The sequence below is a fragment of the Lethenteron reissneri genome, chromosome 67 (assembly GCF_015708825.2).
Source record: "Lethenteron reissneri isolate LAM-NWPU_2019-01 chromosome 67, ASM1570882v1, whole genome shotgun sequence".
Lineage (NCBI taxonomy): Eukaryota > Metazoa > Chordata > Hyperoartia > Petromyzontiformes > Petromyzontidae > Lethenteron > Lethenteron reissneri.
In genome coordinates, this window is record NC_083845.1 from 72,395 (window position 1) to 98,155 (window position 25,761).

Consider the following 25,761-nt stretch of genomic DNA (forward strand, 5'->3'; position numbering starts at 1 on the left):
GTGTGAGTCTACGGGTCTCTGAGTGAGTCTACGGGTCTCTGAGTGAGTCTATGTGTCTCTGAGCGAGTCTACGGGTATCTGTGTGAGTCTATGGGTCTCTGTGTGAGTCTATGGGTCTCTGCGTGAGTCTATGGGTCTCTGAGTGAGTCTATGTGTCTCTGTGTGAGTCTATGGGTCTCTGTGTGAGTCTATGGGTCTCTGTGTGAGTCTATGGGTCTCTGTGTGAGTCTATGGGTCTCTGAGTGAGTCTATGGGTCTCTGTGCGAGTCTCTGTGTCTCTGTGTGAGTCTATGGGTCTCTGTGCGAGTCTATGGGTCTCTGTGCGAGTCTATGGATCTCTGTGTGAGTCTATGGGTCTCTGTGTGAGTCTATGGGTCTCTGTGTGAGTCTATGGGTCTCTGCGTGAGTCTATGAGTCTCTGAGTGAGTCTATGGGTCTCTGAGTGAGTCTATGTGTCTGTGTGAGTCTATGGGTCTCTGAGTGAGTCTATGGGTCTCAGCGTGAGTCTATGTGTCTCTGCGTGAGTCTATGGGTCTCTGAGTGAGTCTATGGGTCTCTGCGTGAGTCTATGGGTCTCTGAGTGAGTCTATGTGTCTCTGAGTGAGTCTATGTGTCTCTGAGTGAGTCTATGTGTCTCTGAGTGAGTCTGTGTCTGAGTGAGTCTATGTGTCTCTGTGCGAGTCTATGGGTCTCTGTGTGAGTCTATGGATCTCTGTGCGAGTCTATGGGTCTCTGTGTGAGTCTATGGATCTCTGTGTGAGTCTATGGGTCTCTGTGTGAGTCTATGGGTCTCTGTGTGAGTCTATGGGTCTCTGTGCGAGTCTATGGATCCCTGTGTGAGTCTATGGGTCTCTGTGTGAGTTTATGTGTCTCTGCGTGAATCTATGGGTCTCTGCGTGAGTCTATGGGTCTGTGTGAGTCTATGGGTCTCTGCATGAGTCTATGGGTCTCTGAGTGAGTCTATGGGTCTCTGTGCGAGTCTATGGGTCTCTGTGTGAGTCTATGGGTCTCTGTGTGAGTCTATGGGTCTCTGTGTGAGTCTATGGGTCTCTGTGTGAGTCTATGTGTCTCTGAGTGAGTCTGTGAGTCTCTGTGTGAGTCTATGGGTCTCTGTGTGTGTCTATGGGTCTCTGTGTGAGTCTATGGGTCTCTGCGTGAGTCTATGGGTCTCTGCGTGAGTCTATGGGTCTCTACGTGAGTCTATGGGTCTCTGCGTGAGTCTATGGGTCTCTGTGTGAGTCTATGGATCCCTGTGTGAGTCTATGGGTCTCTGTGTGAGTATATGGGACTCTGCGTGAGTCTATGGGTCTCTGTGTGAGTCTATGGGTCTCTGTGTGAGTCTATGTGTCTCTGTGTGAGTCTATGGGTCTCTGCGTGAGTCTATGGGTCTCTGTGTGAGTCTATGGATCCCTGTGTGAGTCTATGTGTCTCTGTGTGAGTCTATGGGTCTCTGCGTGAGTCTATGGGTCTCTGCGTGAGTCTATGGGTCTCTGTGTGAGTCTATGGGTCTCTGTGTGAGTCTATGGATCACTGAGTGAGTCTATGGGTCTCTGTGTGAGTCTATGGGTCTCTGCATGAGTCTATGGGTCCTCTGTGTAAGTCTATGGGTCTCTGCGTGAGTCTATGGGTCTCTGTGTGAGTCTATGTGTCTCTGAGTGAGTCTATGGGTCTCTGCGTGAGTCTATGTGTCTCTGAGTGAGTCTATGGGTCTCTGAGTGAGTCTATGGTCTCTGAGTCTATGGGTCTCTGTGTGAGTCTATGGGTCTCTGTGTGAGTCTATGGGTCTCTGTGTGAGTCTATGGGTCTCTGTGTGAGTCTATGGGTCTCTGCGTGAGTCTATGTGTCTCTGAGTGAATCTATGGGTCTCTGTGTGAGTCTATGTGTCTCTGAGTGAGTCTATGGGTCTCTGAGTGAGTCTATGGTCTCTGAGTCTATGGGTTTCTGTGTAAATCTATGTGTCTCTGTGTGAGTCTATGGGTCTCTGCGTGAGTCTATGGGTCTCTGTGTGAGTCTATGGGTCTCTGTGTGAGTCTATGTGTCTCTGAGTGAGTCTATGGGTCTCTGAGTGAGTCTATGGTCTCTGAGTAAGTCTATGGGTCTCTGCGTGAGTCTATGGGTCTCTGTGTGAGTCTATGGGTCTCTGTGTGAGTATATGGGACTCTGCGTGAGTCTATGGGTCTCTGTGTGAGTCTATGGGTCTCTGTGTGAGTCTATGTGTCTCTGTGTGAGTCTATGGGTCTCTGCGTGCGTCTATGGGTCTCTGAGTGAGTCTATGGGTCTCTGCGTGAGTCTATGGGTCTCTGTGTGAGTCTATGGGTCTCTGAGTGAGTCTATGGGTCTCTGAGTGAGTCTATGGTCTCTGAGTCTATGGGTTTCTGTGTAAATCTATGTGTCTCTGAGTGAGTCTACGGGTCTCTGAGTGAATCTATGTGTCTCTGAGTGAGTCTATGGGTCTCTGAGTGAGTCTATGGTCTCTGAGTCTATGGGTTTCTGTGTAAATCTATGTGTCTCTGTGCGAGTCTATGGGTCTCTGAGTGAGTCTATGGTCTCTGAGTCTATGGGTTTCTGTGTAAATCTATGTGTCTCTGTGTGAGTCTATGGGTCTCTGAGTGAGTCTATGGTCTCTGAGTCTATGGGTTTCTGTGTAAATCTATGTGTCTCTGTGTGAGTCTATGGGTCTCTGAGTGAGTCTATGGGTCTCTGCATGAGTCTATGGGTCTCTGTGTGAGTCTATGTGTCTCTGTGTGAGTCTATGGGTCTCTGCAGTGTTCCCGTGTCCCGTAGGACAAATCGACTTAATGCCCACGGCCTTGTCACATGTAAGGTGCACTCCGCGTACGGTACACGGAGATCTACCGCACACGCCCAGGTGTCCTGTACACCACGAACCGCTCGCTCGACTGCCCACACGTGTAACATGTCCTGCATACAATACCCCGTGTCCTGTGTTACGCTGTGTGCGACACCGTATGTCCTGTATCATGTTGTTGATTATAACCTACCTCCTACATTATGCTGTATGTTATATAATGTGTCCTGTACGGTGACGTGTACTAAAACCTGTGTCCTGTATGACGTGTACTACATCCTGTGACCTGTATGACATGTACTACACACACGTGTCCTGTATGACATGTACTACATCCTGTGTCCTGTATGACATGTACACAACCCGTGTCCTGTATGACGTGTACTACTACACACACGTGCCCTGTATGACGTGTACTACATCCTGTGTCCTGTATGACGTGTACTACATCCTGCGTCCTGTATGACGTGTACTACACCCCGTGTCCTGTATGCCGTGTACTACACACGTGTGTGTGTGTGTACGTTCCCCGTGCTCGCTCCACTGCTCTACTGCTGCCCGTTCGCGTGCCCTGCCCCGCCGGTCGCACCGTCGTCGCCCCTGGCAACCACCGCCGGCACCACCGGCACCGGTCGACCCCCGTCACGACCGGTGTCATCAGCGGACAGGGAGTGGGGATGTCCCGCTTGCGAGGGGGCGGAGTCAGGGTGGATGTGGGCGGAGTCAGGGTGGATGTGGGCGGAGTCTGGGTGGATGTGGGAGGAGTCAGGGTGGATGTGGGCGGAGTCAGGGTGGATGTGGGAGGAGTCAGGGTGGATGTGGGCGGAGTCAGGGTGGATGTGGGCGGAGTCAGGGTGGATGTGGGAGGAGTCGGTGTGGATGTGGGCGGAGTCAGGGTGGCTGTGGGAGGAGTCAGGGTGGATGTGGGAGGAGTCAGGGTGGATGTGGGAGGAGTCAGGGTGGATGTGGGAGGAGTCAGGGTGGATGTGGGAGGAGTCAGGGTGGCTGTGGGCGTGCCCGTGGGGGCAGTGGGCGTTGCCACAGTTGGATCCGCCCTCCTCCGATTCGCTGTCCGAGGAGCTCTCGCCAAAGTCGCGCGGCTTCTGGTAGACGCAGCAGCCTGACGTGCCACACACGTACACACATACACGTACACACATACACGTACATATACATACACATAGATACACACACACGTACACACATACAGACACACACGTACACACACACAGATACATATACACACAGATACACACACACAGATACACACGCACACACACACACGTACACACATACAGACACATACAGACACACACGTACACACACATACACACACATACACACACATACACACACATATACACACACATGTACACACACACACGTACACACACACACGTACATACAACAACCGCCATTCGCCACTAAGTGGCGGTGACGTCACCACGACGCTTGTGCCAGGCCATGTGCACCTTGAGGCCACGTGAAGTGTCGAACGCCCGCTGGCAGGAGGTCACGGGGCAGACCCAGCAGGTGCCACGGGTCGACTGACCGAGATGACCGAGATGACTGGCTGATGCACTACCTGTATCCCCTACTGTGCCAACTTGCTGTGCTTTAGCCACCCGGCGCTCCGCTCGTTGTTGTGAGCGTCGCTCCTCCGCCCTCCGTTGTTGTTGGAGGGCGACTGCCTCCAACTGCCCAGTAGCGTCCTTCACGAGCCTCCTCCACTGAGGCCGATCTTGACACCGCTGGTACCAGTCATCGGCAAGTCCACTCAGCTCCACGTCCTCCTGTACCACGTCACTCCATCTCTTCTCCAGCCCATGCCGCGCCCGTCTAGCCCCCTCGATCCGGCCGAACAAAAGCTGTTTAGGCATGCGGTGGCTGGGCATGCGGGCTACATGACCCAGCCAACGCAGCCTTGCCTGCCGGAGGAGCTCACTGATGGGACTTTGCCCAGATCTTTCAAGGATTTGTGAGCTCCTCACACAATCCAGCCTGGTTAAACCTAGGATGGATCGTAGGCAGGCCAGCCTAAATGTTTCCAACCGGCGAAGATGCTCCACCAGGGGGGTCCACGTCTCGCAAGCGTAGAGAAGGGAGGGAATGACCGTGGCCGAGAAGACCTGAAGCTTCGTGCGGAGCGACAGACCAGGTAGCTTCCACACAGCGTTACGCAACCGATGAAAAGATATTGCCGCTCGACTGATTCGGAGTGAGACCTCTGCTGATAAACTGGAGCCGGTCATAAGCACACTGCCCAGGTATGGGAAACTCTCCACTCTCTCCACAACTGCCCCATCACCAATTGGGAGTTGTGGGGGTGGAGTGTCCGATGGTACAAAATATCCAGGCAGGTGCTTAGTTTTGGTGGGGCTGATGGTAAGGCCCCACCTCTTAGTGGCACGCTCCAGTCTCAGCAGCAGCATCTCCAACTCCTCTTCTGAATGAGCAGCTATTACCAAATCATCGGCATACATAACATGGTTGACCAATAGGGAGCCATCCCTTGATCGCACCCGGGCATCGATCACCCTCCCATTATATCTGTACCAAATGGAAATTTCCCCGGTACAGCTATTGAAGGCTTCACAAACTACGCGGTCAAAATAGATGTTGAATAATGTGGGAGCCAGAGGACATCCCTGTCGCACCCCAAGGTGTACAGGGAAAGGCTCTGACTCCCGGCCACGTAGTTTTACCCGGGCCCGCTCACCATCATGAAGGTCCTTAATGATCGTGAGCAGAGGGTCAGGGACTCCGAAAGCACGAAGAACAACCCAGAGCCCAGTCCTACTGATGGTATCATAGGCCTTGACCAGGTCAAAAAAGCAAACATGGCGTCTTTTTGGAATTCCCTACACCTCTGCTGTAGCAGACGGACAGAAAATATGGCATCTGTGCAGGACCGCCCTTTCCTGAAACCGCATTGGGGCTCCGCAAGCCTCTCCTCAGCGTGCCTAGCAAGGCGATGTTGAATAATCCTTGCCAGGACCTTACCCGGCACACTGAGGAGTGAGATGCCCCTGTAGTTGTTACAGTCGGTACGGTCCCCCTTCTTAAAGAGGGGGACCACCAGGGCATCCTTCCAGTCCTGCGGAACCCGTCCAGTGGTCCAGACTGTTGTTATGATGTCATATAGGGCAGTCAGTGCACAAACGCCACCCTCCCTCAGCATTTCGCTTGGGAGATCATCTCTGCCCGGTGCCTTCCCTGGTCTCAGACTCCGGATCGCCCTCAGTACTTCCTCAACAGCTGGCACCTCAGTCAGCCACTCACAGGGGGTGACCTCTTCCAATATTTGAGGCACCGCAGCCTCAGCAGGGTTATCACCACTTTGTGCCATGATGTTTTCCTGGCTGAGAGAATTTCCCTCCCCCAGGACCTCACAGAAATGCTCAGCAAATCTGCAAACCTGTTCCTGGGGGTCGGAGATTGGATCACCGTTTTTTCCTCTAATGATGGTAATAGGTGTGGCGCTGCAGGTTACTTTTTTGATGGAGTTAAATAGTGATTTGTGATCACGGGCCACTGAGGCAGACTCCATCTCCTCAGCAACCCGCGACCACCACCCATCCTTACATCGCCTTACGGCTCTCTGAACTTCCGAGCGAAGGCTGCGGTAAACCTCCTCATTCTCTGACGTGGGATGCTGTAGGCGATGAGAGTGGGCCTGTCGCTTTTTCTCAATTAACCTGAACACCTCCTCTGTCAGCCAGGGTTTCTGGGGAGGTCTGGACCGCGTACCCAAAGCAGCCATTGCAGCTGCATGAGTCACAGTCCTAAACCTCGCCCATTTCCCCTCGACATCAGGTGGAGTGGGGGACGATGCCAACCCCAGCTGCAAGCGATGATGAAATTCTCGCTTGCAACTTTCATCAGCTAACTGAGACCAGGCCACTTTTGGTTGGAATGGGATCCTGGGTGTACACCCACCACCGGAGTGGAAGAAAGGCAGGCGCATTTTACAGTTGACTAGTTGATGGTCAGAGGACAGATCAGCTCCACGGTAGGTCCTGGTGTCAAAGACATGGGCTCGCATCCGCTGGTCCGTCACTATGTAGTCCAGCAGATGTTCTTGCTTGGACCCGGCATGTATCCATGATGTTGTGTGGATGCGCCGATGCCGGAAGAGCGTGTTGGTAATTACAAGCCCATGGGCTGCACAAAAATCTAGCAGCCTCCTACCGTTATTATTGAGCTGATCTGGCCCATGCCTTCCAATCACTCCAGACCAGGTGCCAGCATCATGACCAAATCGGGCATTGAAGTCACCCAACAAGATGACTCTGTCCCGAGTGGCCACTTTAGCCAGCACCTGTGACAGGAGGTCATAGAAAGAGTCTGACTCATCGGCTTTGCCTGCATCCCTCCACGGATGTTCGTCTTCGGTGGGGGCATAAGTAACCACGACCACCACTCCTCGCCTCTGGTTGATGGGAAGGCGAGCCCAAAGTATCCTGGGGCTTACAGCTTCCCACACCTCACCACCACGCTCCCACGCCCCCTTCATTCTTTTGTTCAGAAGAAGAGCCACACCCTGTTGTTTGGCAGTCTCCTGCCCCGAGTAGAGGACTGTCCACCCCTCATGGTGGCAGGAGCCAGAACCGGTCCACCGGACCTCCTGAATGCCACAGAGATCCAGGCGGTACTGGTCCAGCTCCCGACAGAGGAGTGGCAGCCTCTCCTCCGCAGTGAGCGTTCGAACATTCCACGTGGCCATCCGCAATGGTTTTTTGTTGTTTCTGGAGGAGCCCCGAGGGTGAAAATTCAATCTCCTGGCTCCGCCAAATGGGGTTTGGCCAGGAGACGTCATAAAAGCCTGACCCCCCGGAGCCTCCGGCACAAGCTTATTTGTTACAGGTTTATGTGTAATTCGTAATTTAGTGGTGGTTGATTGAAGGTGGAGGGGTTACCAGCCCCTCGCACCCGTCCAGAGCCCCCGTTTAGCCACTGTGGTGGTCACAGACGCCATGAGGGGAGAGGCCAATGAGCATTGGCCCTCCCCCCACAGCACTGCCCACGACAGTGTTGCCCGTCCGGCACCGCGAGGAGGTAGGAGGTTGTTTTGCCGGACACATATAATACATACACATACACACACGCACACAGATACACACACACGTGCACACACACACACATACAACATACACACACAGATACACACACATACACATGTACACACACACACATACACACACACACAGGCGAGGTAGTCAACAACTCCTAGCCACCGTGATGATGATGATGAGAGAGAGAGATGGAACCCACGACCTCCTGTAGACCAGGCGAGGTAGTCAACATCTCCTAGCCACCGTGATGATGAGAGATGGAACCCACGACCTCCTGTAGACCAGGCGAGGTTGTCAACATCTCCTAGCCACCGTGATGATGATGAGAGAGAGAGAGACACACAGGCTCCAAACTATACAGCAGCAGGCGTCAGGGTCAAGATCAAACCCACGACCTCCTGTAGACCAGGCGAGGTTGTCAACATCTCCTAGCCACCGTGATGATGATGATGCTTCAAAGAGTCAGGATCAAACCCACGACCTCCTGCACATGAGGCGAGGTAGTTAACATCTCCTAGCCACCGTGATGATGATGATGCTTCAAAGAGTCAGGATCAAACCCACGACCTCCTGCACACGCGGCGAGGTAGTTAACATCTCCTAGCCACCGTGATGATGATGAGAGATGGAACCCACGACCTCCTGCACACGAGGCGAGGTAGTTAACATCTCCTAGCCACCATGATGATGATGAGAGATGGAACCCACGACCTCCTGCACACGAGGCGAGGTAGTTAACATCTCCTAGCCACCGTGATGATGATGATGCTTCAAAGAGTCAGGATCAAACCCACGACCTCCTGCACACGAGGCGAGGTAGTTAACATCTCCTAGCCACCGTGATGATGATGAGAGAGAGATGGAACCCACGACCTCCTGCACACGAGGCGAGGTAGTTAACATCTCCTAGCCACCATGATGATGATGAGAGATGGAACCCACGACCTCCTGCACACGAGGCGAGGTAGTTAACATCTCCTAGCCACCGTGATGATGATGAGAGAGAGAGATGGAACCCACGACCTCCTGTAGACCCGGCGAGGTAGTCCACGACGGAGACTCACACTTGGAGGAGCGACGACCCAAGTGTTCGTTGTCAATCGTGTCGCTGGTCCACACGACGCGCCGGTCGCCCCGTGGCCTCGTCAGCCTCAGGGTGAGGCCATGGTCGCCTGGCTGTGACAGGGCAGAGGAGGGTGGGTAGGTGGGTGGGGGGGTAGGTGGGGGGGTAGGTGGGTGAGTAGGGTGGGTGGGTAAATAGGTGGGTAGGTAGGTGGGTGGGTAGGTGGGTGGGTGGGTAGGTAGGTGGGTGGGGAGGTGGGTGGGTAGGTGGGTAGGTGGGTGGGGAGGGTGGGTAGATAGGTGGGTAGGGTGGGGTGGGGTGGGTAGGTGGGTCGGTGGGTGGGTAGGTGGGGGGGTAGGTGGGTGGGTAGGTGGGTTGGTGGGTGGGTAGGTGGGTAGGTGGGTGGGGTAGGTAGGTGGGTGGGTGGGTGGGTAGGTGGGTGGGTAGGTGGGTGGGTAGGTGGGGGGGTGGGTGGGTAGGTGGGGGGGTGGGTGGGTAGGTGGGGGTAGGTGGGTGGGTAGGTGGGTAGGGTGGGTGGGAGGTGGGTGGGTGGGTAGGTGGGTGGGTAGGTGGGTGGGTAGGGTAGGCGGGGGATGGGTAGGTGGGGGGGTAGGTGGGTGGGTGGGGTAGGTGGGTGGGTAGGTGGTGGGTAGGTGGGTAGGTAGGTGGGTAGGTGGGTAGGTGGGTAGGGTGGGTGGGTGGGTAGGTGGGTGGGGAGGTGGGTGGGTGGGTAGGTGGGTGGGGTGGGTAGGTGGGTGGGTAGGCGGGTGGGTAGGTGGGTAAGTAGGTGGGTGGGGGGGGTAGGTGGGGGGGTAGGTGGGTGAGTAGGGTGGGTGGGTAAATAGGTGGGTAGGTAGGTGGTGGGTAGGTGGGTGGGTGGGTAGGTAGGTGGGTGGGGAGGTGGGTGGGTGGGTAGGTGGGTAGGTGGGTGGGGAGGGTGGGTAGATAGGTGGGTAGGGTGGGGTGGGGTGGGTGGGTAGGTGGGTCGGTGGGTGGGTAGGTGGGGGGGTAGGTGGGTGGGTAGGTGGGTGGGTTGGTGGGTGGGTAGGTGGGTAGGTGGGTGGGGTAGGTAGGTGGGTGGGTGGGTAGGTGGGTGGGTAGGTGGGTGGGTAGGTGGGGGGGTGGGTGGGTGGGTAGGTGGGGGGGTGGGTGGGTGGGTAGGTAGGTGGGGGTAGGTGGGTGGGTAGGTGGGTAGGGTGGGTGGGAGGTGGGTGGGTAGGTGGGTGGGTAGGTGGGTGGGTAGGGTAGGCGGGGGGTGGGTAGGTGGGGGGGTAGGTGGGTGGGTGGGGTAGGTGGGTGGGTAGGTGGGTGGGTAGGTGGGTAGGTAGGTGGGTAGGGTGGGTGGGTAGGTGGGTAGGTAGGTGGGTAGGTGGGTAGGTGGGTAGGGTGGGTGGGTAGGTGGGTGGGGAGGTAGGTGGGTGGGGAGGTGGGTGGGTGGGTAGGTGGGTGGGGTGGGTAGGTGGGTGGGTAGGCGGGTGGGTAGGTGGGTAAGTAGGTGGGTGGGGTGGGTAGGTGGGTGGGTAGGTGGGGTGGGTGGGTGGGTAGGTGGGTGGGTAGGGTGGTTGGGGTCAATGCGAGAGAGGTGGTGCAGCGGCAGAGGTCGCAAACGGGTTTTGATTCCTTTCCCGTACCCGGCCGCACCAGGGTCGCAAATGGGTACCCGATACCCGTACCCTACCCGATACCCGGCTACCCGTGGCCGGGTACAGGTACGGGTACCCGTTTGCGACCCTAGTGCGGCCGGGTACGGGTACAGGTAGGCCGTGAGTCACTGGTGAGTCACCGTTTGTCACTCATTTCCCAACGTCTTGTCTCTTCTCACGATTCAAGTTCCTAGAATCAACCCACCCGCGCCTGCAACATGGCTTCATCCCAGAGGTCGCAATCAGGTACCCGATACCCGTACCCTACCCGTGCCCGGCTGGGTACGGGTAGGGTACGGGTACGGCCGGGTACAGGTACCCGTTTGCGACCCTGGTGCGGCAGGGTACGGGCAGGCCGTGAGTCACTGGCGAGTCACCGTTTGTCACTCATTTCGGGTAGGGCACAGGGTACGGGTAGGGAACGGCTACCCGTACCCGGCCGGGTACGGGTAGCCGTACCCATGTGCGACCCTGGTGTGGCCGGGTACGGGTACGGGTAAGGAATCAAAACCCGTTTGCGACCTCCGCTAACAGGCCACGGACCGGTACCGGTACACGGTCCGGAGGTTGGGGACCCCCCCAGCTTTAGACAGAAGCAAAACAGACGACGACAATGATGATGCCTAGTGGCGGCGGGGAAGGGGGGAGCAGGGCTCAGGCGAGTTTGCGTCCGAGAATTAGTTCTACGAGGCACGCTTCCTCGCGGGCGAACGGACCCCCCTCCCCCCCCACACGCTTCATACGAGATAATTAACAAACAAAATTAACGAACCAGACGGGGCAGACTTCCACCCCCGCCCCACCTCCGACTTCAAAGCCAGCCAGATTGCTCCCGGCTGCAATGGTACCAAAGTCCATCTTCTCACCTTTACACTTCGATGTGCCGTTGAGCACTTGGGGAGTGGTTTTGGAGTTTGCACAATAAAACGACTGATCAAATCTGGAGGTTACACGTCTCTCCGTCTGTCTGCCGCACCCACCTCATGTCTAAGCCACCAACATCAGAGATCGAATTGTCTTTCTATAACCGTACAGAGGCTTTTCGTTAGTAATAGGTTTTTACTCTTTCAACTGGTACAAAAACGGACGCCAAAAGGCGTCATCTGGTCCAACACCATGTGAGACTAGGCTCTAAGAAAAGCTGTCTCGGGTGTGGACCAATCAAGTTCAAGGACAGTGCATATCATTATCATCATCAGAGTTGTTTCTTTTTGTTTGCATTTTGACTGCTTGTGTTGTGGTTATTGCAAACATGATGCCTGGTATAAAGGTGTCAGTTTTTGTACCAGTTGAAAGGGTAAAAACCTATTACTATATTTCGCCACTGGTAAATGCGATGTTAAAAATAAAAGTCCATCCCGTTTGTTGGTGAATTTTTTAAATATTTTAGGCAGGAAATAAGTTTTCAAATTTAGATATTTTTTCACGCTTTCATTTAACCCACTCTGTCTGTTGTTTCGATTTAAAGCTTTCGTGACTGCAGGGATTCATCTTCTTGATTCTTTCGGTAAAGTCGTCACGTAGAAGGGAAATAATAAAATAATGAAAATTAAACATAATTAAATTAAAATTCTCACGACGTTTCGGCCACAACGCAAGCAGCCGTCCTCAGGTGAAGAACAGGTCTGTCGAGAAACGGGTGAGGTTTTAGGACAGTGGTTCATGCAGCTGCAATGGCTGCTTTGGGTAGACGGTCCAAACATCCGCAGAGACCCTGGCTGACAGAGGAGGTGTTCAGGCTGGCTGAGAAAAAGCGACAGGCCCACTCTCATCGGCTACAGCATCCCACGTCGGAGAATGTGGAGGCTTTTACCGCAGCCTTCGCTCGGAGGTTCGGAGAGCCGTGAGGCGCTGCAAGGATGGGTGGTGGTTGCGGGCTGGTGAGGAGATGGAGTCTGCCTCAATGGCCCGCGATCACAAATTACTATTTAACTCCATCAAAAAAGTAACCTGCAGTGCCACACCTACTACCATCATTCGGGGAAAGAACGGTGATCCAATCTCCGACCCCCAGAAACAGATTTGCAGATTTGCTGAGCATTTCCGTGAGGTCCTTGGGGAGAGGGTGATTCCCTCAACCTCGAAAACTTTATCTTCTTGTTTCTTTCGGTGAAGTCGTCACGTAGAAGGGAAGTAATAAAATAATACAAATAAAACATAACAAAATAATTCCCACGACGTTTCGGCCACAACGCAAGCAGCCGCCCTCAGGTGAAGAATGAAACAGCACCAAGCTTGGGGCGTATATTTAAGCTGGGTTGGAGGGGGGGAGGTGTTTTGTGTTATGTTTTGTTTTTATTATTTTATTACTTCCCTTCTTTACCGAAAGAACTAAGAAGATTATGAGATTATTCACTCTTTGTGGAATGTGTAGGTGGTGGTGGTAGGGTGGTCTCAAAGTCATATTCTGCTCGTGTATTGTGTAGGATTAGCAGTGATGAAGGGTAGGGAATTTTTAAATCCTTTATATTAAGTTCACTTGCGTGCGTGCTTGCTTAGGACCGTGCAAATCTTTCGGTCGTTTTTTAACCCACTTCCCGTGATCCAATCGAGCTGACATTTTGCACATAGACTCGTCGTGCGTGACAATTAATGTTCGTGAAAAAAAAATTTCCCAAAATTTTACACTTTTTAGGCAAAGAAAAAATATTTTACATTTATTCAAATAGATCTCATTCATGGCTTTGGTTGAACGTCAGAGTGTAAGAGCCCAGAGCGTAACCCCTCCACTGGCCGTGGCGGAGTAGCACAGTTGGTAGCGCCCTCGCTTCCCATGCCAAAGGTCGCGGGATCGATCCCCGCGTCCTCCACAGGCGAATATATTTTTAAATCCTTTATATTAAGTTCGCCGCCACGCATATAAAGGATTTATAGTGAAAAACTTTGTTTTTACGGGTTATACTTGTAAATCGTAAGGAGCTGTGGTACAGGAGGACGTGGAGCTGAGTGGACTTGCCGATGACTGGTACCAGCGGTGTCAAGATCGGCCTCTGTGGAGGAGGCTCGTGAAGGACGCTACTGGGCTGTGCCAAGCTAGGTGCACATTGAGGCTACTGGGCAGTTAGAGGCAGTCGCCCTCCAACAACGGAGGGCGGAGGAGCGACGCTCACAACAACGAGCGGAGCGCCGGGTGGCTAAAGCACAGCAAGTTGGCACAGTAGGGGGCACAGGTGGTGCATCAGCCAGTCATCTCGGTCATCCTGGTCAGTTGACCCGTGGCACCTGCTGGGTCTACCCCGTGACCTCCTCCTGCACCTAGCCTGGCACAGCAGTCAATCCATGGCACCTGCTGGGTCTGTCCCGTGACCTCCTCCTGCACCTAGCCTGGCACAGCAGTCAATCCATGGCACCTGCTGGGTCTGTCCCGTGACCTCCTCCTGCACCTAGCCTGGCACAGCAGTCAACCCATGGCACCTGCTGGGTCTGTCCCGTGACCTCCTCCGGCACCTAGCCTGGCACAGCAGTCAACCCATGGCACCTGCTGGGTCTGCCCCGTGACCTCTTCCTGCACCTAGCCTGGCACAGCAGTCAAGCCATGGCACCTGCTGGGTCTGTCCCGTGACCTCTTCTTGCACCTAGCCTGGCACAGCAGTCAACCCATGGCACCTGCTGGGTCTGCCCGTGACCTCCTCCGGCACCTAGCCTGGCACAGCAGTCGACCCGTGGCACCTGCTGGGTCTGTCCCGTGACCTCCTGCCAGCGGGCGTTCGACACTTCACGTGGCCTCAAGGTGCACATGGCCTGGCACAAACGTCGTGGTGACGTCACCGCCACTTAATGGCGAATGGCGGTTGTTGTTGTGTCTGTGTGTCTGTGTGTCTGTGGTGATGGTGATGATGGTGGTGATGGTGGTGATGATGGTGATGGTGGTGATGGTGGTGATGGTGGTGATGATGGTGGTGGTGATGATGATGGTGATGATGATGGTGATGATGATGATGGTGATGATGGTGATGATGATGGTGGTGATGGTGATGGTGGTGATGATGGTGTGGTGATGGTGGTGATGATGATGATGATGGTGGGGATGATGATGATGATGGTGTTGATGATGATGGTGATGATGGTGGGATGATGGGTAGTGATGATGATGGTGGTGGTGGTGATGGTGGTGATGATGGTGGTGATGATGGTAGTGGTGATGATGGTGGTGATGATGATGGTGATGATGATGGTGGTGATGATGATGGTGATGAATGGTGATGATGGTGATGGTGATGATGATGGTGATGGTGGTGATTATGGTGGTGATGGTGATGATGGTGATGGTGGTGATGATGGTGTGATGGGTGATGATGGTGGTGATGGTGATGATGGTGATGATGGTGATGATGATGAATGGTGATGATGGTGATGATGGTGATGATGGTGATGGGGATGGTGGTGATGATGGTGATGGTGATGATGGTGATGATGATGGTGATGATGGTGATGATGATGGTGATGATGGTGATGGTGGTGATGATGGTGGTGGTGATGATGGTGATGATGATGGTGATGATGGTGATGATGGTGATGGTGGTGATGCTGGTGGTGATGATGATGGTGATGATGGTGGAGGTATGATGATGATGTGGTTGATGATGGGTTGATGATGGTTGATGTGTGATGATGGTGATGGTGTGATGATGATGATGGTGATGATGGTGATGATGGTGATGATGATGATGGTGATGATGATGGTGATGATGGTGGTGATGATGGTGATGGTGATGATGATGGTGGTGATGATGATGGTGATGATGGTGGTGATGATGATGATGATGGTGATGATGATGGTGATGATGATGGTGATGATGATGATGGTGGTGATGGTGGTGATGATGATGATGGTGATGATGGTGATATGGTGGTGGTGATGATGGTGATGATGATGATGGTGATGATGATGATGGTGATGATGATGATGGTGATGATGATGATGGTGATGATGATGATGGTGGTGATGATGATGATGGTGATGATGATGATGATGGTAATGATGGTGGTGATGATGATGGTGATGATGATGGTGATAATGGTGATGATGGTGGTGATGATAATGGTGATGATGATGATGATAATGGTGATGATGATGATGGTGGTGGTGATGGTGATGATGATAATGGTGATGATGATGGTGATGGATAATGGTGATGATGATGATGGTGATGATGATGATGGTGATGATGATGGATGGTGGTGGTGATGGTGATGATGATGGTGGTGGTGATGATGATGGTGATGATGATGATGGTGATGATGATAATGGTGATGATAATGGTGATGATGATGATGGTGGTGGTGATGGTGATGATGATGATGGTGATGATGGTGATGGCGACAAGGCCACCATCACCGCAGCCCTGCACTCACCTGCTGCTGCTGCTCAGTGAGTGTGCGGCTTTGCTCGCCTCCACACGACTCGGACATCGCCTCCATCGCCACCTCCACCACCTACTCCACCTCCTACTCCACCCACCTCCTCCTCCACCTCCTACGCGTCTCCCTCCGCGTCTCTCACTCACACACGGAAACAGGCGGTGACGTCACCCGGCCTCGAGTGACGTGACGTCATCCGTACCTTGGACAGGCGTGACGTCACACGGCCTAGGACAGGCGTGACGTCACCTTCATCTCCTCCGAGTCTCTCACACACACACGGGAACCGGCGTGACGTCACCCGTGCCTCGGACTGGCGTGACGTCACCCGTGCCTCGGACTGGAATGACGTCACCCGTGCCACGGACTGGCGTGACGTCACCACCTCGTCTCCCTCCGCGTCTCTCACACACACGGGAACCGGCGTGACGTCACCCGAGCCTCGGACTGGCATGACAACACCCCTACCTCGGAGTGGCGGGACGTCACACCCGTGCCTCGGACTGGCGTGACGTCAAACCCGTGCCTCGGAACGGCGTGACGTCACACCCGTGCCTCGGGGGGGGGGGGGGAGAGGAACGGGTGTTCGTGACGTCACGCGGGTCGAACAAGCCGAGGGGATGACGTCACCCCCTCACCGGCCACGGACGGCGTTGGGATCTGCGCGTGGTGACGTCATCGCGCAAACGACGCAGGCGCGTCGTGACGTCATCACGCAATCGACTTCAAGCGCGTGCGGTGACGTCATCGCGCAAGCCTGGTGGCGTTTCATTGAGACGCTGTCTCCCCGACAGACGCTGTTCTTCACCTGAGGACGGCTGCTTGCGTTGTGGCCGAAACGTCGTGAGAATATTTTTTATTATGTTTTATTTTGTTATTTTATTTAGTTAAATTGTTATTATTTTATTATGTTTTTTCTTTTATTATTTTATAAAGTTTTATTTTATTATTTCATTATGGTTTATTTTAATATTTTATTGTTTTATTGTTATTATTTTATTATGTTTTATTTTATTATCTTATTATGTTTTATTTGAATTATTTTATTATGTTTTTTAGTTTATTATTTTATAAAGTTTTATTTTATTAATTTATTATGGCTTATTTTAAGACACTGACACACAGACAACAACAACCGCCATTCGCCACTAAGTGGCGGTGACGTCACCACGACGCTTGTGCCAGGCTATGTGCACCTTGAGGCCACGTGAAGTGTCGAACGCCCGCTGGCTGATGCACCACCTGTGCCCCCTACTGTGCCAACTTGCTGTGCTTTAGCCACCCGGCGCTCCGCTCGTTGTTGTGAGCGTCGCTCCTCCGCCCTCCGTTGTTATTGGAGGGCGACTGCCTCCAACTGCCCAGTAGCCTCAATGTGCACCTAGCTTGGCACAGCCCAGTAGCGTCCTTCACGAGCCTCCTCCACAGAGGCCGATCTTGACACCGCTGGTACCAGTCATCGGCAAGTCCACTCAGCTCCACGTCCTCCTGTACCACATCACTCCATCTCTTCTCCAGCCCGTGCCGCGCCCGTCTAGCCCCCTCGATCCGGCCGAACAAAAGCTGTTTAAGCATGCGGTGGCTGGGCATGCGGGCTACATGACCCAGCCAACGCAGCCTTGCCTGCCGGAGGAGCTCACCGATGGGACTTTGCCCAGATCTTTTAAGGATTTGTGAGCTCCACACACAATCCAGTCAACATCTACCACGACCTCCTGCGTACCAGGCGAGGTAGTCAACATCTACCACGACCTCTTGCGTACCAGGCGAGGTGGTCAACATCTACCACGACCTCTTGTAGACCAGGCGAGGTAGTCAACATTTACCACGACCTCTTGTAGACCAGGCGAGGTGGTCAACATCTACCACGACCTCCTGTAGACCAGGCGAGGTGGTCAACATTACCACGACCTCTTGTAGACCAGGCGAGGTGGTCAACATCTACCACGACCTCCTGTAGACCAGGCGAGGTAGTCAACATCTACCACGACCTCCTGTAGACCAGGCGAGGTAGTCAACATCTACCACGACCTCCTGTAGACCAGGCGAGGTAGTCAACATCTACCACGACCTCTTGTAGACCAGGCGAGGTAGTCAACATCTACCACGACCTCTTGTAGACCAGGCGAGGTGGTCAACATCTACCACGACCTCTTGTAGACCAGGCGAGGTAGTCAACATCTACCACGACCTCTTGTAGACCAGGCGAGGTAGTCAACATCTACCACGACCTCTTGTAGACCAGGCGAGGTGGTCAACATCTACCACGACCTCTTGTAGACCAGGCGAGGTGGTCAACATCTACCACGACCTCTTGTAGACCAGGCGAGGTAGTCAACATCTACCACGACCTCTTGTAGACCAGGCGAGGTAGTCAACATCTACCACGACCTCCTGTAGACCAGGCGAGGTAGTCAACATCTACCACGACCCTCCTGTAGACCAGGCGAGGTAGTCAACATCTACCACGACCTCTTGTAGACCAGGCGAGGTGGTCAACATCTACCACGACCTCTTGTAGACCAGGCGAGGTGGTCAACATCTACCACGACCTCTTGTAGACCAGGCGAGGTAGTCAACATCTACCACGACCTCTTGTAGACCAGGCGAGGTAGTCAACATCTACCACGACCTCCTGTAGACCAGGCGAGGTAGGTCAACATCTACCACGACCTCTTGTAGACCAGGCGAGGTAGTCACATCTACCACGACCTCTTGTAGACCAGGCGAGGTAGTCAACATCTACCACGACCTCTTGTAGACCAGGCGAGGTGGTCAACATCTACCACGACCTCTTGTAGACCAGGCGAGGTGGTCAACATCTACCACGACCTCTTGTAGACCAGGCGAGGTAGTCAACATCTACCACGACCTCTTGTAGACCAGGCGAGGTAGTCAACATCTACCACGACCTCTTGTAGACCAGGCGAGGTAGTCAACATCTACCACGACCTCCTGTAGACCAGGCGAGGTAGTCAACATCTACCACGACCTCTTGTAGACCAGGCGAGGTAGTCAACATCTACCACGACCTCTTGTAGACCAGGCGAGGTAGTCAACATCTACCACGACCTCCTGTAGACCAGGCGAGGTAGTCAACATCTACCACGACATCTTGTAGACCAGGCGAGGTAGTCAACATCTACCACGACCTCTTGTAGACCAGGCGAGGTAGTCAACATCTACCACGACCTCTGTAGACCAGGCGAGGTAGTCAACATCTACCACGACCTCTTGTAGACCAGGCGAGGTAGTCAACATCTACCCGACCTCTTGTAGACCAGGGCGAGGTAGTCAACATCTACTACGACCTCTTGTAGACCAGGCGAGGTAGTCAACATCTACCACGACCTCTTGTAGACCAGGCGAGGTAGTCAACATTTACTACGACCTCTTGTAGACCAGGCGAGGTGGTCAACATCTACCACGACCTCTTGTAGACCAGGCGAGGTGGTCAACATCTACCACGACCTCCTGTAGACCAGGCGAGGTAGTCAACATCTACCACGACCTCTTGTAGACCAGGCGAGGTAGTCAACATCTACCACGACCTCTGTAGACCAGGCGAGGTAGTCAACATCTACCACGACCTCTTGTAGACCAGGCGAGGTGGTCAACATCTACCACGACCTCTTGTAGACCAGGCGAGGTAGGTCAACATCTACCACGACCTCTTGTAGACCAGACGAGGTAGTCAACATCTACCACGACCTCTTGTAGACCAGGCGAGGTAGTCAACATCTACCACGACCTCCTGTAGACCAGGCGAGGTAGTCAACATCTACCACGACCTCTTGTAGACCAGGCGAGGTAGTCAACATCTACCACGACCTCCTGTAGACCAGGCGAGGTAGTCAACATCTACCACGACCTCTTGTAGACCAGGCGAGGTGGTCAACATCTACCACGACCTCCTGTAGACCAGGCGAGGTAGTCAACATCTACCACGACCTCCTGTAGACCAGGCGAGGTAGTCAACATCTACCACGACCTCCTGTAGACCAGGCGAGGTAGTCAACATCTACCACGACCTCCTGTGTACCAGGCGAGGTAGTCAACATCTACCACGACCTCCTGTAGACCAGGCGAGGTAGTCAACATCTACCACGACCTCTTGTAGACCAGGCGAGGTAGTCAACATCTACCACGACCTCCTGTAGACCAGGCGAGGTAGTCAACATCTACCACGACCTCCTGTGTACCAGGCGAGGTAGTCAACATCTACCACGACCTCTTTTAGACCAGGCGAGGTAGTCAACATCTACCACGACCTCCTGTAGACCAGGCCAAGTAGTCGTCAACTCACGCAACTCAATCAGCCATGGACCACACACAGCGCCCCCATTGACATCGACTCGTCATTTATTTCCCGTGACACCCAACCGCGTGGACACGTGACACCTCACCGCGTGACACGTGACACATCACCACGTGGACACGTGACACATCACCACGTGGACACGTGCCCCCCCATATCGCGCCGCGTGATGGGTGGTGGTGGGTGGGGGGTGGGTGGTGGTGGGGGGGGGTGGTGGGTGGGTGCGGGGTGGGTGGTAGGGCTGAGTGGTGGGTGGGTGGGTGTGTGGTGGTGGGTGGGTGGGCGGTGGGTGGTGGTGGGTGGGAGGTGGGTGGTAGGCGTGGGTGGGTGGTGGGTGGGTGGGTGGTGGGTGGGTGGTGGGTGGGTGGGCGGTGGGTGGTGGTGGGTTGGAGGTGGGTGGTAGGCGTGGTTGGGTGGTGGGTGGGCGGTGGGTGGGTGGTGGGTGGGTGAGTGGTGGATGGGCGGTAGGTGGTGGTGGGTGTGTGGTGGTGGGTGGTGGGTGGGTGGGTGGTAGGGCTGAGTGGTGGGGGGTTGGGTGTGTGGGCGGTGGGTGGGTGTGTGGTGGTGGGTGGTGGGTGGGGGTGGGTGGGTGGTGGGGGGGTGGGTGGGTGTGTGGTGGTGGGTGGGTGGTGGGGGGTGGGTGGTAGGGCTGAGTGGTGGGTGGGCGGTGGGTGGTGGTGTGTGGGCGGTGGGTGGGTGTGTGGTGGTGGGTGGTAGGGCTGAGTGGTGGGTGGGCGGTGGGTGGTGGTGGGTGGGTGGTGGGTGGGTGGGGGTGGTGGGTGGGTGGTGGGGGGAGTCGTGGCAAGAAAGCATGGAGTGTTTTTTTTTTTAGAGAGAAAACGTAAATCGTTAATTTAAATGAGAAATTTAAAAGTTTTACCTACTCCTCCCCCCCACTAACTACCCCCCACTAATCCCCCCCCACTAACTACCCCCCACTAACTACCCCCCACTAATCCCCTCCCCCCCCCACTAACTAAACCTAAAACATCTCAAAGGGCGGCGCTGCCCATTAATCGGTCCCGGGAGAGGCGACAGGCGGGTGGAGTGGGTGGGTGAGTGAGTGGTGGGTGGAGTGGGTGGGTGAGTGGGTGGGTGGGTGAGTGGGTGGGTGGGTGAGTGGGTGGTGGGTGGGTGAGTGGGTGGGTGAGTGGGTGGGTGAGTGGGTGGGTGAGTGGGTGGGTGGGGTGAGTGGGTGGGTGAGTGGGTGGGTGAGTGAGTGGGTGGATGAGTGAGTGAGTGAGTGGGTTGGGTGAGTGGGTGGGTGGGTGAGGGGTGGGTGAGTGGGTGGGTGAGTGGGTGGGTGGGTGAGGGGGTCAGTGGCAGGTGAGATTTTTCTCCACTTACATTGATTGTTAAATTCACTCTGAAACGCTACTCAGTGGCACTGCTGACCACAATCACCATCTTCACCACCACCACCACCTCACCCACCACCTTCACCACCACCTTCACCACCACCACCTTCACCACCACCTTCACCACCACCTTCACCACCACCTTCACCACTTCCTCCTCCCTCCTAGACGGTATATATACGTGTGTATAGGTGTGTGTGTGTATATAGGTGTGTGTATAGGTGTGTGTGTGTATATAGTTGTGTGTGTGTCTGTGTGTGTGTCTTTGTGTGTGTGTACACGGTTTATATAATGTGTCTGTGTGTACACGGTGTGTGTCTGTGTGTACACGGTGTGTGTCTGTGTGTACACGGTGTGTGTCTGTGTACACGGTGTGTGTGTGTGTTGTGTACACGGTGTGTGTGTGTGTGTGTACACGGTGTGTGTCTGTGTGTACACGGTGTGTGTGTGTGTGTACACGGTGTGTGTCTGTGTGTACACGGTGTGTGTCTGTGTGTACAAGGCTTATATATATACGTGTGTGTATACGGTGTGTGTCTGTGTGTACACGGTGTGTGTGTGTACAAGGTTTATATATATATATACGTGTGTGTGTATATATGGAGCCGTTGCAGAGGATTCTACAATGGTCTTCATCCGTACAAAAAGAAAAAAGTGTCCCTCCACTCCGGTCCTGCGACACGAAACACACAGAACACACACAGACACACACACAGACACACCACACAGACACACACAGACACACACACAGACACACACACAGACACACACACACAGACACACACAGACACACACCACACAGACACACACACAGACACACACACACAGACACACACACAAACGCTGCGGTTAGTGTGGAGTAAACATCACCACTGGGGGAGAGACAAAGGCGGCCGGGCGTGGTGGTGTAGGTGCTGCTGCTACTCACTACTAACAGCACTTGCCCCTACAGTCCTGCTAGAGGCTACACGGGGGAGCTTTGTCTGTGTATAGGTGTAGGTGATGGTGTAGGTGGTGGTGTAGATGATGGTGTAGCTGGTGGTGTAGGTGTAGGGGTGTAGGTGATGGTGTAGGTGATGGTGTAGTGTGGTGGTGTAGATGATGGTGTAGCTAGTGGTGTAGGTGTAGGGGTGTAGGTGATGGTGTAGGTGATGGTGGTGTAGGTGGTGTAGATGGTGGTGTAGGTGATGGTGTAGGTGGTGGTGTAGGTGATGGTGTAGGTGGTGGTGTAGATGATGGTGTAGGTGTAGGGGTGTAGGTGATGGTGTAGGTGGTGGTGTAGGTGGTGGTGTAGATGATGGTGTAGGTGTAGGGGTGTAGGTGATGGTGTAGGTGATGGTGGTGTAGGTGGTGGTGTAGGTGGTGGTGTAGTTGATGGTGTAGGTGATGGTGTAGGGGTGTTGGTGATGGGTGTACCTGGACACACTGTGTTCCAGGCTGTGCCCAGGCCTAGATGTAGGTGATGGTGTAGGTGTAGGAGTGTAGGGGGGGTGTAGTTGATGGTGTAGTTGATGGGTGTACCTGGCACGCTGGTGTCCAGGCTGTGCCCAGGCCTAGATGTAGGTGAGGGTGTAGGTGTAGGAGTGTAGGTGGGGGTGTAGTTGATGGTGTAGTTGATGGGTGTACCTGGCACGCTGGTGTCCAGGCTGTGCCCAGGCCTAGATGTAGGTGATGGTGTAGGTGGTGGTGTAGGTGTAGGAGTGTAGTTGATGGTGTATGTGTAGGTGTAGGGGTGTAGGTGATGGGTGTACCTGGCACGCTGGTGTTCCAGGCTGTGCCCAGGCCTAGATGTAGGCTCTGTGTATAGGTGTAGGTGGTGGTGTAGGTGTAGAGGTGTAGGCGATGGTGTAGGTGATGGTGGAGGTGTAGGAGTGTAGGTGAGGGTGTAGTTGATGGTGTAGTTGATGGGTGTACCTGGCACACTGTGTCCAGGCTGTGTTTAGGCCTAGATGTAGGCTCTGTGTATAGGTGTAGGTGGTGGTGTAGGTGTAGAGGTGTAGTTATGGGTGTACCTGGACACGCTATGTTCCAGGCTGTGTCCAGGCCTAGATGTAGGTGATGGTGTAGGTGTAGGAGTGTAGGTGGGGGTGTAGTTGATGGTGTAGTTGATGGGTGTACCTGGCACGCTGGTGTCCAGGCTGTGCCCAGGCCTAGATGTAGGTGATGGTGTAGGTGGTGGTGTAGGTGGGGGTGTAGTTGATGGTGTAGTTGATGGGTGTACCTGGCACGCTGGTGTCCAGGCGCGTGGTGCAGGCTGTGCCCAGGCCTAGATGTAGGCTCTGTGTATAGGTGTAGGTGGTGGTGTAGGTGATGGTGGAGGTGTAGGAGTGTAGGTGAGGGGTGTAGTTGATGGTGTAGTGATGAGGGTGTACCTGGCACGCTGGTGTCCAGGCTTGCCCAGGCCTAGATGTAGGCTCGGCTCTGGCGGATGGCGCAGCACAGAAGCATGCTGACACCATGCCAAACACCTGCCGGGGGCGGGGGGGGGGGCACCAGCCGCGTGTCAGTGACGCTGCTCAATGATGATGGGATGATGATGACGATGATGGATGGTTGATGACGATGGTGTGATGGCGATGATGATGACGATGATGATGGTGATGATGATGATGGTGATGATGGTGATGATGATGATGGTGATGATGATGATGGTGATGATGATGGTGATGATGATGATGACGATGATGGCAATGATGGTGATGATGATGATGGTGATGATGAGATGATGATGACGATGATGGTGATGATGATGGTGATGATGATGATGATGGTGTGATGATGATGATGACGATGATGATGAGTGATGGCGATGATGATGATGATGGTGATGATGATGATGATGGTGATGACGATGGTGATGATGATGGTGATGGCGATGACGATGATGATGATGACGATGATGATGATGGTGATGATGGATGATGGTGATGATGATGATGACGATGATGGTGATGATGATGATGGCGATGATGATGATGATGACGATGATGATGATGGTGATGATGATGATGAGATGATGGTGATGATGATGATGATGGTGATGATGATGATGGGATGGTGATGATGATGACGATGATGATGATGGTGATGATGTGTGATGACGATGGTGACGATGATGATGGTGATGACGATGATGATGATGATGGTGATGATGATGGTGATGATGATGGTGATGGCGATGATGATGATGGTGATGATGATGACGATGATGATGATGACGGTGATGATGATGATGGTGATGACGATGATGATGATGGTGATGATGATGATGGTGATGATGATTGACGATGATGGTGATGGATGATGATGGCGATGATGATGATGACGATGATGATGATGGTGATGATGGTGATGGTGATGATGATGATGACGATGATGACGATGACGATGCTGATGACGATGATGACGACGATGACGACGACGATGATGATGACGATGATGATGACGATGATGATGACGATGATGATGATGACGATGATGATAACGATGATGATGATGATGACGATGATGATAACGATGATGATGACGATGATGATGATGACGATGATGATGACGATGATGACGATGACGATGATGATAACGATGATGATGATGATGATGACGATGATGATAACGATGATGATGACGATGATGATGATGACGATTGATGACGATGACGATGATGACGACGATGACGATGATGATGATGACGACGATGACGATGATGATGATGAAGATGATGACAATGATGATGATGACGATGATGACGATGATGATGACGATGATGATGACGATGATGATGATGACGATGATGATGATGATGACGATGATGACGATGATGATGATGATGACGATGATGATGACGATGATGACAACGATGATGATGATGACGATGATGATGACGACGATGATGACGAGGATGATGATGACGATGATGATGATGATGACGATGACGATGATGATAACGATGACGATGATGATGATGACGATGATGATGACGATTGATGATGACGATGACGATGATGACGATGATGATGACGATGATGACGACGATGATGACGACGATGATGACGACGCTGCTGCTGATGATGATGATGATGACGACGATGATGACGATGATGATGACGATAACGATGACGCTTGCTGATGTAACCGCAC

The 25,761-nt window shown here is 53.5% G+C and overlaps 1 protein-coding gene and 1 long non-coding RNA gene across 3 annotated transcripts in view; both read right to left on the bottom strand.

The window, feature by feature from the left end:
- LOC133360203 (uncharacterized) overlaps positions 1-23,188 on the bottom strand; it is a 27,860-nt gene extending 4,672 nt beyond the window's left edge. Inside the window, exons 1-2 of the long non-coding RNA XR_009757236.1 lie at positions 23,146-23,188; positions 21,704-22,297 (exon numbers count right to left, since the gene is read on the bottom strand). This is a non-coding gene — a long non-coding RNA (uncharacterized LOC133360203). The remainder of the gene's footprint in view (positions 1-21,703; positions 22,298-23,145) is intronic.
- LOC133360202 (splicing factor 3A subunit 2-like) lies at positions 1,600-16,067 on the bottom strand. Of its 2 annotated transcripts, none has more exons than XM_061578828.1 (3): positions 15,946-16,067; positions 8,949-9,060; positions 1,600-3,929 (listed from the first exon to the last, which is right to left on the bottom strand). In XM_061578828.1, the coding sequence occupies exons 1-3, from the start codon at positions 16,009-16,011 to the stop codon at positions 3,358-3,360; spliced, it is 750 nt and encodes a 249-aa protein (XP_061434812.1). In that variant the 5' UTR covers positions 16,012-16,067; the 3' UTR covers positions 1,600-3,357. The 2 variants fall into 2 exon arrangements, with proteins under 2 accessions (XP_061434812.1, XP_061434811.1); XM_061578827.1 differs by having other exon boundaries at positions 8,949-9,063; positions 15,946-16,066.
- Positions 23,189-25,761: the final 2,573 nt, after the last annotated feature.

Coding starts and splice junctions, on each gene's coding strand:
- LOC133360202 (XM_061578827.1), bottom strand. CDS start 16,011: ATGGAGGCGATGTCCGAGTCGTGTGGAGGCGAGCAAAGCCGCACACTC. Junction 9,064..15,945: donor TCACTGAGCAGCAGCAGCAG/GTGAGTGCAGGG, acceptor TCTGCCCTGTCA/CAGCCAGGCGACCATGGCCT. Junction 3,930..8,948: donor GGGTCGTCGCTCCTCCAAGT/GTGAGTCTCCGT, acceptor GTGGCACGTCAG/GCTGCTGCGTCTACCAGAAG.